Below are 17756 nucleotides of genomic sequence, written 5' to 3'. Positions count from 1 at the left end.
GCACGTGCGTGCATGTGCGTGTTTACTGTGGGTGTGGGTGTGCTTGTGTCAGTGTCTGCGTGTATCAGTTTGTGTGCGTGTGTGTGTGTGTGTCACTGTGTGGGATGATTTTGTGTGAGCATGCGTGCATTGATCATTGTGGCCAGATATCCAGGTTGCTCAATTGCAGATTTGAAAAGGATTGGGCGGGGGAACAGAGAGAAAGAGACACAGTGAGACAGAAAAAAGACAAAACAAGAGGGAAAATGAGTCTGACAGAGATATAGACAAAGCTAGAACATAGGCCTACACACAGACATTATACAGACTTACAAAAGCATTAAACAATTAAATCTATATCGACGCTTGATGAATTTCTCAACCAATCATTCCAAGGGAATGAACTGCTGTTGACATACCTACAATACGCAGTCGATTTCACTCCCCTGGCGTGCACCAAAGTTCCTCTATTTTCTAAGCAATCAGGCTCACATGACCAACAGTTATTGTTTCCGTTATCTTCTTTGGCATTATTATGGATGGCTGAAGACATCACACCATGTGGATTTCAGCTCTTTTGCTCTGAAGGAGAGACCCAAAATACCCCTTTCCAGGGCTAAATTTCAACAGCATCACCCAGGGCCCCCCTCACGGACCTCAGCGGCCCCTGTATCCCTATCTCATTTAAGAACAACCCCCTCCCCCGACCTCTTTGCTTATTTGTCCGTTAGTTCTGCTTGTCACAGTCTATCATGCATGTATCAACATTTCTATTTTGTATTAGATGTAAGCACAGGTTGTAAGAAAAGGCGTTGCCTTAAACCTCTATCCTCTGTGCGCCTTGAGTCGCCTTGTGGTGAGATATCGTGCGCGTTATAAATTCTCGTATTATTATTATTATTATCCTTCTAAAGTAAAGTTACATCATTATCATCATCATCTTCTCATGCACTTGGTCCAGCCTGAAGTAGCACAAACATTCAACAGAAAGAGCATGTCGTCACGCTCATAAGGAAAATACCTATCTCAGTGTTAGGCATTTTTGTAGTGAAACTACAGGAGAAGCTACTGGAAGGGTATCTATCATGTGTTAGAGAGTACAAACTCTCAGACCATCGGAAACCATTGCCACGGTAACGTAAGCAAAACTGCCGATCTCGTTTCTTAATTGAGTTAGGCACTTTTTCTTCATGATACAGGAAGACTTGTTTTGAGAATGTGAAAGTATCCAAAAGCTCTTTGTGGGTTGTTATACAGTTTTGCTGATTGAAAATATTGCTGTCACTGTGTCAGCTCTTTATCTCACGTGTATCCAGCTGTCACCGCTCGAGATAGGCAGTTTGCAACGTATAACTAAAATCAGATAGGCAGATTGTTCAGAAACCAAAGAAAGTATTTTGCGTTTTTCTCAAAACATCAAAAAATGACATAGGCAATTATCTTATGAGCGTGACGATGTGCTGTACATGAGTCGTCAGCCAAACACGTATCGGTTCGCGGTGATTTATTTTAGAAAACATAAAATAAAGACATGAAAGTCGTCCAACTAAAAGATGTTTGTTTTTGTCAATAATCTTCGCTTTCGTTTATATAGTAATATCAGGCAGACTCAATGGCGTAAAGGAGCCCTTCTTCGTGTACATCACCACAGATCTGTCCGTGGGATATCATAGAATAGCAAGGGATAAGGACATCTGCCCACTTGGACACATGACAAAAATCAACAGTCTGGCTTCTTTCTTGTTAGACTGAGAATTTTTTTTTTTTTTTGTGTGTGCTGAATTTATTTCGTGACTGATACCTACGTTGATCTTCAAAATTAATGAATAAAAAAATTCTAACTCAACACAGCAAGCTGTTAGAATGTAGATTGTTGGTATGTGCCCAAGAGGATGGAAGCTCCAATCCCATGTAAAAGGCTGGACATATCTGTGGTGCTTTACATGATCGGTTGCATGGGCAGGAAGGTACATTTGACATATTTACATGTGAGATCAAAATCCAACGATGTAAGCACACAACAAATCCTCTCATCACCTTAGCAGCAACCTAAAACAGCCCTGAAAGTCCAAAAAATGGTGCACCAAGTTTAGCTTTTGGCTAGTGATTCTTAAAATTTACTAGCCCGAGATCAAACTTTAGTAGCCAAACCAACATTTATACTCGCCAGTTACGTGTTTCTACTCGCCATGGCGAGTAAAATACTCACCACTTTCAAGGCAGTAAAAGCGTGTCTGTCCACGCCCATACTCGACTCGACTAGGGCACGTTTTCAGTCGAATTTACACGATTCTTCAAACGTCGTAAGGTTCATAAACATTAAATATTGATTTAACCTTCCCTGTTCGTCGTGGGTGAAGAGTCAATCATAAAACTGTCCACAGAAGTTCATTAATATCTTGTTAGGTGATAGGCATTTGCTGTCCATAATTCGCTCAAGTTTTCAGTCGAATTTATACGGTTCTTCAAACGTCGTAAGGTAGATAAACATTGAATATTGATTTAACCTTCCCTGTTTGTCATAGGTGAAGAGTCATTCATAAAACTGTCCACAGAAGTTCATTAATATCTTGTTAGATGATAGGCTTTTGCTGTCCGTAGTTCAGTCGCGTTTAACACCGGGCACTGCCATTACATAGTGTATGATTTTGTCTATAAGGTATTGCCGCACATGCTTACCCCAACATCGGTAATCTTAATTGGCAAGTAAATAAACAAGAATGACGTTTTAAAATTATGCGTTGAGAAATGAAGTGCTCAGTCCAAATCGTCTCCCAAGCACGACAGCAACAATTGTGAAATATCTGTAGCGCTGGCCGAGCTGAATCCAGGTGTCAGGCATCGCATCCGGCGGAGCACACGTGACCGCAGATTGTCCAATGCCTGGCTGTCTCTCATGGCCAATGGCAGGCTGGTGATGTTCGTATCCGGTTCCCTCACGGAGGAAACAGCCACCACCGTGTCTGACGAAAACTCCGAGCTTAACATGATAAGAAAAGATCGACACAATAAATGGCAAGGCCTTTTTTTTGGAGGAGGAGAATTTTATTTAAAAGGCAGCAGCCAGGCTTTTTCATGGAATAGGCCCATCCCTCCACATGGCGTGGATGTTTGTTTGTTTGTTTGTTTGCTTAACGCCCAGCAGACCACGAAGAGCCATATCAGGGCGGTGCTGCTTTGACATATAACGTGCGCCACACACAAGACAGAAGTCGCAGCACAGGCTTCATGTCTCACCCAGTCACATTATTCTGACACCGGACCAACCAGTCCTAGCACTAACCCCATAATGCCAGACGCCAGGCGGAGCAGCCACTAGATTGCCAATTTTAAAGTCTTAGGTATGACCCGGCCGGGGTTTGAACCCACGACCTCCCGATCACGGGGCGGACGCCTTACCACTAGGCCAACCGTGCCGGTATGGCGTGGATGCATTGTGTGCAGATTATCATAGGTTTCACTTACAATATTAAAACAACACCAACAATTCACTATGCATAGAAAGCAGTAAGGCTGTTGAATTTTGTCATGCAATTTAGTTGAAGGAAGCCGATCTTATTGAGACTGACCTTCATTCTAAGCTAAGCTTGATAAAATTGGTTCTTTGTCCTGTGTGCGGGTGTGGTGGAAAGACCAGACTGACAGATGGACAAAACATAAGCCATGACTCTGAGAGGCGCTGTTCAAATACTTACATCTCAAAATCTTCAATCAGAAAGACGTCTTTGTGATCAACGTGCGCCACCCTCCGCGGCAGGACGAGCCAAGAATAGGAGTAGCTGCTATTGAAGGCTTTACCACTGAAGTTATGGACAAACCCGAGTCCTTCACCTTCACCTTGTTCTTGACATTGGGAGGGCAGAAGAATCTCAGTCGGTATGGTAATGGCGGCTGTCTTAGGTGCACGATGCAGCATAAGCTGGAAACAGAGAGGAAGAGTAACCGTTGGAAGGACCTTTTTTGTTTTACATGGAAACGGGAATTTGTACAAAAGATCAAGTCCCGTAATGTAGAAATGAGACAAAGTGGTTGAATCAAGTAAAACGTGTCGTAGGCATTACTTCTCAGCCATGTTGTTGGCAGGCCCTGACGAACTCCATAATGAACAGTGCAAAAGTTAAAGGACTGAATGTGCATTTTCATAGACTGTCCTTTTGCATGTTGTTTCGGTATGGGGAAAAAACGGAGACTGGAATCACCGTGACCCAAATTTCTGCACTGTAACTTTTTTACGAGTATGCGTTCTAGTTATTATTAACTAGGCTATATTTTCATTCTTAAAATTAGGAAATCCATTTAAATCTGAAAAAATGTTCTGCAGACAAAAGCGGGTGCAGGTTTCAAATAATGTGGCGATGCGTGTCACAAATAGAGGGACAGAGAGACAGTCGCTCCGCTCTTTTCTGGTCTAGTCTCTGTCGCGTGTGTGTGTGTGTGTGTGTGTGTGTTCATGTAACTAAGCGTGCGTGCTAACCTACTATATACATGCATTCGTGTGTATGTGCGCACTGAGTACGTGCGTGTCTGTTTGTCTATCAGTCAGACGGTCTGATTCTGTCTATGTTTCAGTCAAAGTGCGTGCATCCAGGTACGGATGGGCGTGTGAATGACAGCCTGAAACAAAATGTTAATTAAGCTCCACCAAAACTAAAGAGTCTTAAACGCCAGACCCAAGCTACGTCGTGTAGATCGGTGCCTGGTTGTTTAGGCACAATCAGCTGGTAGATGCTTGTGAAGAGGATCAGAGTGTAGCCAGACAGGCGGTGAAAGCAGTCAGAGTAGGACGCGTCTTTCTTGGTCAGCCAGTTTGCTGGCGGAGCGGGGTGACCCGCAAACACTGAAACAAAAAGAACCCTAGCATATCGTATCTGATCTTATCTGTTTCAGTGCCTGTTTTCCCCCGTCCAATAAGATAAGGTAGACATCAACAGTTTGTTTTGTCCGTTCAAAAGTAGCACTGGTGGGCAAAAAGTGCAATGATTGGTGTACACAACGTTAGAAAATACCCACAAAAACACTAGTGGAATCCCCCTTTTCAGATCCCCGACTTTAAGAGTCTTCATAAGACTTCCTCCCTTTAAAGACCTTGTTTTTCATATTTTCTGTTCATGTACCCCCATTTTAAGACTCCCTCCTTTTTAATACCTCATTTTTTTACATTTAGTCAAGTTATGACTAAATGTTTTAACATAGAGGGGGGAATCGAGACGAGGGTCGTGGTGTATGTGTGTGTGTGTGTGTGTGTCTGTCTGTCTGTCTGTGCGTGTGTGTGTGTAGAGCGATTCAGACTAAACTACTGGACCGATCTTTATGAAATTTTACATGAGAGTTCCTGGGAATGATATCCCCGGATGTTTTTTTCATTTTTTCGATAAATGTCTTTAATGACGTCATATCCGGCTTTTTGTAAAAGTTGAGGCGGCACTGTCACACCCTCATTTTTCAATCAAATTGATTGAAATTTTGGCCCAGCAATCTTCGACAAAGGCCAGACTTCGGTATTGCATTTCAGCTTGGTGGCTTAAAAATTAATTAATGACTTTGGTCATTAAAAATCTGAAAATTGTCAACAACAAAAAATATATAAAACGATCCAAATTTACGTTCATCTTATTTTTCATCATTTCCTGATTCCAAAAACATATAAATATGTTATATTTGGATTAAAAACAAGCTCTGAAAATTAAAAATATAAAAATTATGATCAAAATTAAATTTTCGAAATCAATTTAAAAACACTTTCATCTTATTCCTTGTCGGTTCCTGATTCCAAAAACATATAGATATGATATGTTTGGATTAAAAACACGCTCAGAAAGTTAAAACGAAGAGAGGTACAGAAAAGCGTGCTATCCTTCTCAGCGCAACTACTACCCCGCTCTTCTTGTCAATTTCACTGCCTTTGCCACGAGCGGTGGACTCACGATGCTACGAGTATACGGTCTTGCTGAAAAATTGCATTGCGTTCAGTTTCATTCTGTGAGTTCGACAGCTTGACTAAATGTTTTATTTTCGCCTTACGCGACTTGTTTAGATTTGTGAAGGTCGTAAAAGGGGGCTTTCACTGTAATGAATATGATAGGATGAGATATGAAAGGATATCTACCTTAGTATCGGGAATTGTGGGAAAGATAAGAACCCTAGGTAATGAATATGATAGGATGAGATATGATAGGATATCTACCATGGTGAAGGGAATTTTGGGAAAGGTGAAGGTTGGTTTGTGATGTTGTGGGTATTTTCTAACGTTGTGTACACCAAGCATTGCACTTTTTGCCCACAAGTGCTACTTTTGAACGGACAAAACAACTGTTGATGTCTACTTTATCTTATTGGAACGGGGGAAAACAGGCACTGAAACGGATAAGATCAGATACGGTATGATGTAATCTGATATTTGTTTACGTCCACCTTATTTTTATCTTATTGAAAGAGAAAGAACTCCAGACAATAAAAAAAATAAGGTAAGATAGCATAAAATCAGAAAAGGTTGATGTCTACCTTATTATATTGGAACAAAAAGAACACCAGGCAATAGATAAGATAAGATAAAATAAGATACTATAGCATAAAATCATAAAAGGTTGATGTCTACCTTATCTTATTGGAATAAAAAGAACACCAGGCAATAGATAAGATAAGATAAGATAAGATACAATAGCATATTATCAGAAAACTTTGATGTCTACTATATCTTATCTTATTGAAACAGAAAGAACCCCAGTCAACAGATAAGATAAGATAAGATAGACATCAAAGTTTTCTAATTATATCCTATTGTAACTTATTTTATATAATGCATTGCCTGGGGTTCTTTCTGTTTCAGTAGGTTAAGATACGATAGACATCAAAGTTTTCTAATCAAGTCTCACCTGATCTGATCTGATCTGATCTGATCTTATTCATTTTCATTTATTTCATTCCATGTAACACTAAATCGTCCCACTGCGGGAAAATCCGGGTCGCTTCCTCCCAGTGAAAAGCTAGCAGCAACAGTCGTTCTACAAAGGTGCGTGCGTGTACAGTGCTCTTGGATGGAAACACACACACACACACACACACACACACACACACACACACACACACTTTCATATTATCTCACCTTCTTGTGCAGAAAAGTTCCACGGAATTGCATGCAAGAAACCTTGAGACTCGTAGAAATTCAAGACAGCTAGGACTTCGTCGGAAGCGTTGTAGTGAAAAAGCTGAACACGCATGACAGCAGTCAGCCGGAGGTGTTCCAACCATTCTACCACGGCCTCCTTTCTCGTCGTGAAATTGAAATCCACGACTCCAGCACACGCTGCTATATGGGAAAAAGTCACGTGCTCTTTAAAGTTAGGTTTTTTCTTCAAATGGGACTGTCCACCTGTATTATACCACGTGTCATTTAGCCTGACAGTAAGGTCCCTTGGTCCGTCACTCTGAACGTCATCATTCACGAATGGAACCTTTTTTCGAGAAGCTCTGTGACTCCTGCCCCTTGCCTTGCCTTCTGTAGAACTGTTGAAAGTTCCATTCCCGAACTGACGTGGCCGCTGAAATGGTTTTGTGGGTACTTCAGGACGTTCGATTTCCAAGCTTTCGCTATAACCCTCCGAACACGACACGACCGAGAATGAAATGGAATTGAAAATCGTGGTGACGTCATTCTCTATGTAGCAGCTGTAGTGCGCGTCAGCGTGGTGCAGTTTGCTGAACGCTGGAGAGCTCTGCTGGATGTCGGCCATGTGGTACACTGCAGCACGCACCTGCATGCTCGGTCTGTCTTCTAGCCAGGAAGTATTCCTCAGACAGCACACTGCAAACAAACACAAAAATAACAATCTTCCAGCCAGGCAGTATTTCTCAGACAGCACACTGCAAACAAATCTTCTAGCCAGGCAGTATTTCTCAGACGGCACACTGCAAACAAACACAAAAATAAGAATCTTCCAGCCAGGCAGTATTCCTCAGACAGCACACTGCAAACAAATTTTCTAGCCAGGCAGTATTTCTCATAATCCACACTGCAAACAAAATCAAAAATAACAATTTTCTAGCCAGGCAGTATTTCTCATAAAGCACACTGCAAACAAAATCAAAAATAGCAATTTTCTAGCCAGGCAGTATTTCTCATAAACCACACTGCAAACAAAATCAAAAATAACAATTTTCTAGCCAGGCAGTAATTCTCATAAAGCACACTGCAAACAAAATCAAAAATAGCAATTTTCTAGCCAGGCAGTATTTCTCATAAACCACACTGCAAACAAAATCAAAAATAACAATTTTCTAGCCAGGCAGTATTTCTCATAAAGCACACTGCAAACAAAATCAAAAATAAAATGTTTCTAGCCAGGCAGTATTTCTCATAAAGCACACTGCAAACAAAATCAAAAATAACAATTTTCTAGCCAGGCAGTATTTCTCATAAAGCACACTGCAAACAAAATCAAAAATAACAATTTTCTAGCCAGGCAGTATTTCTCATAAACCACACTGCAAACAAATCTTCTAGCCAGGCAGTATTTCTCATAAAGCTCACTGCAAACAAATCTTCTAGCCAGGCAGTATTTCTCATAAAGCTCACTGCAAACAAATCTTCTAGCCAGGCAGTATTTCTCATAAAGCTCACTGCAAACAAATCTTCTAGCCTGGCAGTATTACTTAGACAGCACACTTCAAACACACACAAAAATAACTATCTTCTGGCCAGGCAATATTTCTCAGACAGCAATCTGCAAACAAAAACAAAACTGATAATCAACATGTTCTACTTTCCAAAATCGCAATCGCAATCCATTCCACCCAAACCGCAGGACTGTCCCCTTCTCGTGGGGTTACGGAGATTCAGTGTGTCCAGTGGCAATCACATTTCAAACCAAGCACCAAGCGACCGGCAGGACCTGGAAAAGAGAGCCTCATTTGGGGGAAGAAAAGCACACTATGGTTGGGATGAATGAAGCCTGTCCTTTGAAACTATTATATCTGTTCAGCTTCATACTAGTACACAACAAAGCACAACAAAGTAGCAAAATGCACGATTGCAGACCGATATAATGTATGTCAGCATTTTCCCAAACGTAAGATTTAACCTAAAGTTAACTTTGTTTGCACTAACCCACAATGTCAATTAAGGCTGAGCAATCAATTTCCGGTCGCGGTTCGTCTTCACACGGAATTACTCTCAAAATGTTCATGTCTTCAGTGTGTGACGTCATTTCCACGGGACTAAGTCGGGACAGAGACATCGATTGTAAACAACGCATCACGATAAAATCAATTAATTGGTGGACGTTTAGTTTCCAGTAGTCCCGGTGACAGTGACAGCTAGTACAGCTATGACATATTACGTGTTGGATTTCTATGTTGCTTTGTATGTCGATATATAGAGGCTAAGTCAGTGTATCTGTGCATTGAGTCACGATGAGAACTGCAAGGATAAAGCTTTTCATGAATACTGTACAAGTTTTGCTTGTTGTTATGTTTTTATTTAGAATGTAACTGTTATTTCGAAGTGATGTATATTTGTATCACTTCACACACACCAAATAACAATCATATTCCAAATACAAAAATTAAAAACCTTACATATAGCCTATCATTTGTGAAAATATGTCCTTAATGGAAGTGCTTACCAAAGTCAGCATAGCGATATTCTCGAGCCACCCACCCAGTGAGCATAACCCTGTGGTGGCCAGACCTAGGAAAGTTGTGGCGATGGATGGCAGAAAGCACAGAGATCTTGGTACCCGGGATGTGTATGGGGTTCAGTGTTGGTTTGTGTTGGCTGGACTCTGTGGTGGCTCTGGGTGGTGGCATAATCTGCACGCACATCCAACCAGGTGTGAAAGGAACACACACACACACACACACAGGTTTCGTGGCAATACAAAATTATTCTATTCTATTATTATTCTATTCTATTCTATTCTATTCACACACACACACACACACACACACACACACACACACATACACACACACACACACACACACACGCACACACACACACACACACACACACACATATATGGAAAAAATAACCAAAACAAGCCTTCACGTTTTCACCTATATATATATATACGACTAGTGTCTGTCTGTCTGTCTGTCTGTCTGTTCGCGATGCACGGCCAAAGTTCTCGGTGGATCTTTTTCAAATTTGGACACCGTATTCAGCTACACCCCGGACACAACCTCATCGATGAGATATTTCAACACGTGCTCTCAGCGCGCAGAACCGATTTTGTTGTTTTTTTGTCTGGATCCACTACCAGTAACTCTTCCTTATCTTCTCCAGTGTTTTCAGCCGCGATTATCTCCCTTCCTCCGTGTGGCGTCAATCCATATTCCCGTTACTACGTTACTATTTTTAGAAGGTCACTGCACGTTACTATTTTTAGAAGGTCTCCAGTGTTTTGCGCGTTTATCTCCTTTCCTTCGTGCGCCGGCTTCGCAAAGCCGGGTCCCAGGCGCAGCCTGGTATTCGGCTCTACTTCTTCCCGGCGAAGCCGGTACCCGGCGAAGCGGGTAATCATCTAGTATGGTATATATAAACAAACACACACAGACGCACACATTTTTTAAATGAACTCGCACACACTAACACACACACACACACACTCTCTCTCTCTCTCTCTGAATGATGCAAACATAAGCACGCCCCCAATGCACTTCACCTGCGCAACATCCCGCGATGATTTCATCACTCGTTGAAGACCATCTCTGTACACGGCGTTTGACCTTGACCCCGAGGCGTGCAACATTGAGTTGAACGCGATGACGATCAGGATGACCGAGACACACACCATCAGCAGAAGACGACTAACAACACGAGGCCTCCACAGAAACATAACGATGATGCTGGTCAATAGTACACGCAAACTGAAACGAGCAAAAACGTCTTTATATCAAAAGTCTTCCTTGTTGTGTGATGTGTACTGAGTGTGTGCATTTAGGTATAGATGGGCGTATGAATAACAGCCTCAAAAAAATCGTTATGTTCCACCAACATGATCTATATATATATACGACTAGTGTCTGTCTGTCTGTCTGTCTGTGTGTGTGTGTGTGTGCGCGCGATGCACGGCCAAAGTTCTCGATGGATCTGCTTCAAATTTGGTGGGCATATTCAGGTACACCCGGGACAGGACACAACCTGGTCGATATTTCAACACGTGCTCTCAGCGCGCAGCGCTGAACCGATTTTGGTTCCACCTCAGCTACCCGGGCCCCCATACCGACACACCAAAGCCGCTAGACCACATCACAACGCCAAAGTTCTCGGTGGATCTTTTTCAAATTTGGACACCGTATTCAGCTACACCCCGGACACAATATCATCGATGAGATATTTCAACACGTGCTCTCAGCGCGCAGCGCTGAACCGATTTTGGTTTTTCTGTTCATTTCACCATTCCCAGTAACTCTTCCTTATCTTCTCCAGTGTTTTGCGTTTATCTCCCTTCCTTCGTGTGGCTTCAATCCATATCCCCGTTTCTACGTTACTATTTTTAGAATGTCACTGCGCTGTCCAGAACGCTTCCCTTGCACCCGTAAGTTGTTCTTACTGTCAAAGTGAAAAGGTCGAATCAATTTATAGCCACGCGAAAAATACACTGTCACCTATCTCTATATATTTATAGATATAGATATACATATATATATACGGCTTCTGTGTGTGTGTGTGTGTTTGTGTGTGTGTGTAAGCAACACCTGTGGATTATAGAGTTCTGTTTGTGATGGGGTCTAGCGGCTTTTGTCTGTCTGTATGTTCTGGCATTTGAGAAGCCACAACAGATAATATAGGGCTAAGAAATAAGCTCTAAAATTCTCAATCCCCTTTGACAGGACTTCGCCTTCAAAGGTGATTGTGGTGAACCGCCACGCTGTCTGTCTCTGTCTCGCGATTCATCCTTGTTATCTCCCTTCCTTCGTGTGGCTTCAATCCATATTCCCGTTTCTACGTTACTATTTTTAGAATGTCACTGCGCTGTCCAGAACGCTTCCCTTGCACCCGTAAGTTGTTCTTACTGTCAAAGTGAAAAGGTCGAATCAATTTATAGCCACGCGAAAAATACACTGTCACCTATCTCTATATATATATAGATATAGATATATATAAATATATACGGCTTCTCTGTGTGTGTGTGTGTTAGTGGGCAAAACCTGTGGATTGTAGAGTTCTGTTTGTGATGGGGTCTAGCGGCTTTTGTCTGTCTGTATGTTCTGGCATTTGAGAAGCCACAACAGATAATATAGGGCTAAGAAATAAGCTCTAAAATTCTCAATCCCGTTTGACAGGACTTCGCCTTCAAAGGTGATTGTGGTGAACCGCCACGCTGTCTGTCTCTGTCTCGCGATTCACCCCGGCGAAGCCGGTGTAGGATCCGGTCCGGTCCCCCCTCTGAAGTAGTCCCCCGGGGGACCAATTCGTGGCAAAAACTGCTCTATAATGGTCCCCCCTTAGACATCCAGCCTCGTTTTTCTTGTTACAATGTTAGTAATGTTACCAGCAATTTTAGAGAAAAGAAAGGAAAGAATCAGAGACTGGTTTCATTTCTTCTTATCAGTATTTATTTATTATTCATTTTATTTCATGTGATTTTTCTTTTGAACGGCATTATAAATCAGATCTATTTTATTTTCTGCAAAATATAGTCAAACAGAGATTGCTGTCTGTGCACTACATATACCGGACGAAGATATAGATTGAAAATGGCTTGAATGCCTAAGAAAAACGAGGCTGGATGTCTAAGGGGGGACCATTATAGAGCAGTTTTTGCCACGAATTGGTCCCCCGGGGGACTACTTCAGAGGGGGGACCGGACCGGATCCTACACCGGGTATCCCTCTAGTATAACATATATCATTAAGTCTTATGTGTTTGATTAAAGACATTCCCATGACATCAGTTCTGCTTATTAATATTTCAGATCTGCCCCCGCTTTCGCGTGGGATAAGAAATAACTGTGGATGGGCTTTAGGACACAATCAATAATGAACTCTATTAGGCTCTGTGTCATATGTGTGTGTCTTGATTAATATAAGGAGGTATGAATGCTCTTTAATCTGCGGTTTAAATGTGCATTCCTTCTCGTCTAGCTTGTATATAAGGACACCAACATGAGCTTTCTTTTACGCAATAAAAACGGGGCGGGGACGTAGCTCAGTTGGTAGCGCGCTGGCTTTGTAGCCAGTTGGTCGCTATCAGCGTGGGTTCGATCCCCACGTTCGGCGAGAGATTTATTTCTCGGAGTCAACTTTGTGCAGACTCTCTTCGGTGTCCGAACACCCCCGTGTGCACACATGCGCACGAAAAAGATCCCACGTTCACAGCGAAAGTCTCAGGGCTTGGAAAACACGAAGACACGCATGCATCAATATCATCTCTCGTCTCTGATTATCATGATCGTATTTTTGATACTTTGACGAGACAAACCCAATGTTGGTGTGTCGAAGAAGACAGCCACAGCGGGCCTGTTCGAATCAAAGTATCACACCATATCTTCAGCGTATTACCAATACCTGTCCCAATATAGACCAGTTGGTCTAAACGACGTTAAACCCTAATAGTCAGCAATAAAAAGTTCGGCTACTTGACAGAATGGCACGCTTTACATGCATTTCACTTTTCCGTGAAAACAGTTCGGCTCATCGTCTCAGATCTGGCGAGGCTTTTTAAACATATATTGGAATGAAAACGTCAGTCAGATATTACAAACCATGGCCCTCGCTGCTTGGTGATGTGAGTAGAAATATTTCGATGAATTAAACTTAATGTCTAAATCATCCATTAAAAAAAAAAATCCCACTGTGCACAGAGTACCAAGGCTGTTGATTTTTGGTATGAGTCCAAGTGGGATGCACGCTAAGTATTTTCGACTTTCTATGGGCTGCCGGTGTCTTATCCACTCATTGCCCCCGTCAAGTTATGAAAAAAAATCAGCACAAATGTTTCACTCTGCTGTAGATTTGTTTGTCTATTACCCACCGAACTCTGCTATGGATTACAAGATCGTTTCCGTGCGCACTTGGTCTTGTGCTTGCGTGAAAACATGAAGGGAGATAAGGCACCCTTAACCCAACAGGCGCGGCCGGGATTCGAACCCACGATTTTCCGCTTGAGAGGCCGGCGTCTTGTGTTTGCGTGAAAACATGAAGGGGGATAAGGCACCCTTAACCCAACAGGCGCGGCCGGGATTCGAACCCACGATTTTCCGCTTGGGAGGCCGGCGTCTTGTCCATGAGGCCATTGCGCCCATCCAGTTACTTGATAAATTCAGGAGAAAAAAATCCCTCTGCACAGAAAGCAGGTGGGCTGTGGGTGCTCTGGTGTGTGTCCAAATGGAATGAAGGTCTTGTCCCCATTACAACCATGGACGGATCCATGATAAAAATGTTCTCTACCCAAACGAAGATATTATAAAGGATTTGTTTGTTTGTTTTGCTTAACGCCCAGCCGACCACGAAGGGCCATATCAGGGCGGTGCTGCTTTGACATATAGCGTGCGCCACACACAAGACAGAAGTCGCAGCACATGCTTCGTGTCTCACCCAGTCACATTATTCTGACACCGGACCAACCAGTCCTAGCACTCACCCCATAATGCCAGACGCCAGGCGGAGCAGCCACTAGATTGCCAATTTTAAAGTCTTAGGTATGACCCGGCCGGGGTTTGAACCCACGACCTCCCGATCACGGGGCGGACGCCGTACCACTAGGAGCCTTATAAAGCAGACCTGTTTACCCCCCCAAATGAAAATCAGGAATGCAACTGGTACTTTTCCGTAATTTGAGGCATCTTTGAGTAATCTTTTTTATCAACCATAAACCAGCTCGAAAACGATTAAACGAAACGTTAATTCGCGCGCTACCATGCAAAACAAGTACAAAATTGATAACCATGTTTAACAGTATTGTACTACACACACAGAAGCTTGATCACACACACCACAAACACACAACACAAGACACCTGATATATATGCAAGTTAACAAAGACAAGTTTACTTTATCTAAAAAAATAAAAAAAACAGTATTCAGGGGCGGAGCAAGAGGGCTAGAGTGGGGGGGGGGGGGGGGGGGTACAACCTGGGGTCCGGGGGTTGGGGGGTCTGGCTGACGAATTTTAGCTATTTTATTAACAATTTGTGGCTTATCCTTGATTTTAAACATGATAAACTGGTGTCAGCAGCCACTCGTTATTTCTGGCTATTTATCTTCATTGATATCTGCTCCGGACAACAACAAAAATTTCACACACAGAAAATGTTTTTGTTTGTTTTTTCCACAGACTGAATTTTTGTGTTTTTTGTTGCTTTTTTGACAGCAAGGGGGGGGGGGGGGGTCCGGAACCCCTGTAACATTCCCCCCCCCACCCCCCTACTCCGCCCTTAGACTATTTACAGTCAAGATGCATGTGAACAAAACCACCTTACATTCTGTCACATCAGACATCCTGCATTAAAACCAGTCATAATAACTCGATCTCTCCAGAAGCTACCTTTAATTATAGAGGACCGATTCGTTTATTTCATTTAAACATTTTGTTGTAAGTTTTTCGATTCAAAGAACTGTGATCTTTGCTATATTGGAAAAATATTAATGGAGATCAGTTTTAGACTCAGAAAGACTTGAATTTCGGCAACAGCACAAGTCACTGATGAGCGCCACCATAGACCTACATCTATGTCTCTGGTGTGACTGACCGTAGTGAGAGATCGGTTCGCAGGTCTGGGAGACTGATTCTGTGGAAGTAGAGACCTAGGTCAAATAAACTCGATGCGAAGCAGGCTTATGTTTTGCCAAACATAATTTCGTGTTTTTGTTTGTTTCCATGTTCATTTGTGTACTGCATTTTGTTAAAACTAATGCTGCGTCTAACCTCGGGACACGTGCCGCGACGTGACTCTAGCTTTGTTGTTGCACTGATCTCAAGTCGATCACCAAAATGAATGTGGTTCGCTCTTCTTAAACTTCACCAGACACCGCCACTTGACTTAAATAGTTTTGCCGATATTTCTGTACAACTTTCGCTTTTTTGGTTGGCATTTCGTCCCCACAGAGATCGGACCAATGTCGATCTCAAAACCGCGGAATCCGACAAATAACTTGCTGTGCACATGCGCAGAAAAGGCTGTTTCGGTCAGTCTTGAAATCACAGTCCTGGTGACTACCACAATTTCGACTTCGAATTTTCACGCAGGAAAAAGGTTCTCTCGACCGCAATTTCCGGAATTTTCGGTAGATTTCCGTAATACCGGAATTTAGACCCCAAATCCGTAATAATTCCGGACAATCCGGGAGGGTAAACAGGTCTGATAAAGGAGCACATCAAATTAATGAAATGACATTAAATTGAAGAAATTACATCAAAGTAATAAAACTATAAGTCACAACAAAGTATATCGAACGCACTCACCTGCCTGCAAACTATGTCTGCGATCGTCTGACATAAAATGAATGTCAAATACTGCCCCGTGAGAACGCAGACTGATTACTTTTTGCCGCACGTGTGTATGAGGCAGCGGTATGACACTCAAAAGATTACTGTCGCTGAAGTGATCCTGCGTCACACTTTTGTAACCACATCCAACTTCTTTCGTCCTTCGCACTTGCTCCGAAGCAGTTGGAGATTCAAGGTACTGAATTAAGCATAATGCGTCCAGCATGAGGATGCAACTTATTTTAAACCTAGATCATGGGTGAACAATACTCAAGCACTCCAACAAGTGAGTAAACAAATAAAACAAATATTAGTCTGCCGTACGCGGCGAGGTGAAGAGAAAAACATATGTGTGCAGAATATGAAGGGCTATAAACTCAGTGGACGTAAACAAATTAATGTAGCCAAACTTGGAAGCCCGCTGAGAATCGAGCAGGGTCTCGACCGATATCGCTTGATTACTATTCATTTCTGCTATTTAATTGACATGTGTTGCCCACGCTAAACGAGCCAGGTGCACGTAGACAATGAACTTGTTATCAACAGGAAAACCTCTTGCATAGATCTCCATTTGTGTATCCAACAATGCATTGCTTTGTCCACACGTCCATGTTTTTCATTATTGTTCATCGCAGCAGAAGTATTAACGAGACACAGATGCATAATAGACTCACCTTCGCAATACTATTAATTTAAACCACCTGACCATTATTGGAATGGGGGTAGGGGGGGGGGGGGGGGACAGCAATTGGTTGTTGTGCTGGGCAGATACTGGAGTCTGTGTATCTTGTCATTCTGCAAAACTGGGACATTGTTGTTAGCTCTCTATTAATTTTGTCTACCCACAATGTATTGCTCTATCTATACGTCCATGTTTTCATTATTGTTCATCGCAGCAGAAGTGTTATTTAGAATAACAGATGCATGATAGACACACTTTCACAATACTAATAAATGATAGACCACTTGACCATTTTGGAATGGGGTGGGGGTGGGGGGGGGGGGGGGGGGGGGCAGGAACTGCAATTGGCTGTACAGTGGAACCCCCCTTTTAAGACCTAAAAAAATCTGAGAAAATCGGGTCTTAAAAAGGAGGGAGTCTTAAAAGGGGGGTTCCACTGTACTGGGGCTGGAATTAGTTTACCTTGTTCTGCAAAGATGGGACATTGTTTGCAAACTAGACGACGATACAACCTCATTGCGTGTAACTGTGATTTCTACGTGTCGAGCGAGAGGAAGGCAACACGGCAGTTCTGTTTAGTTTTTAAGAAAGAACAAGAGAAGGGGTGGATGGAAGGCATAGTGGGGGGGGGTAAAGGAGAGAGAGAGAGAGAGAGAGAGAGAGAGA

The 17756-nt window shown here is 42.5% G+C and overlaps 1 protein-coding gene across 1 annotated transcript; it reads right to left on the bottom strand.

Annotated features, from left to right (window-relative positions):
• Positions 1-1468: 1468 nt before the first annotated feature.
• On the bottom strand, positions 1469-16828 carry LOC138971613 (uncharacterized). The gene is made up of 7 exons (XM_070344382.1): positions 16385-16828; positions 10641-10845; positions 9600-9786; positions 7082-7780; positions 4650-4816; positions 3675-3898; positions 1469-2959 (listed from the first exon to the last, which is right to left on the bottom strand). Exons 2-7 carry the CDS (start codon positions 10812-10814, stop codon positions 2737-2739), a joined length of 1674 nt encoding a protein of 557 aa, XP_070200483.1. The 5' UTR covers positions 10815-10845; positions 16385-16828; the 3' UTR covers positions 1469-2736.
• Between the last annotated feature and the right edge of the window lie 928 nt (positions 16829-17756).

The sequence above is a fragment of the Littorina saxatilis genome, linkage group LG7 (assembly GCF_037325665.1).
Source record: "Littorina saxatilis isolate snail1 linkage group LG7, US_GU_Lsax_2.0, whole genome shotgun sequence".
Taxonomy (NCBI): domain Eukaryota; kingdom Metazoa; phylum Mollusca; class Gastropoda; order Littorinimorpha; family Littorinidae; genus Littorina; species Littorina saxatilis.
The sequence above is the reverse complement of the archived record's forward strand: the minus strand, read 5'-3'. Positions and strand labels throughout refer to the sequence as shown.

Bases quoted from the DNA above. Each gene is read 5' to 3' on its own strand.
- LOC138971613 (XM_070344382.1), bottom strand. From the start codon at position 10,814: ATGTTTCTGTGGAGGCCTCGTGTTGTTAGTCGTCTTCTGCTGATGGTG. The intron at 9,787-10,640 runs GTGAAGTGCATT...ATGTGCGTGCAG, and splicing joins CATCGCGGGATGTTGCGCAG to ATTATGCCACCACCCAGAGC. The intron at 3,899-4,649 runs GTCTGGCGTTTA...CTCTGTTTCCAG, and splicing joins ATCTACACGACGTAGCTTGG to CTTATGCTGCATCGTGCACC.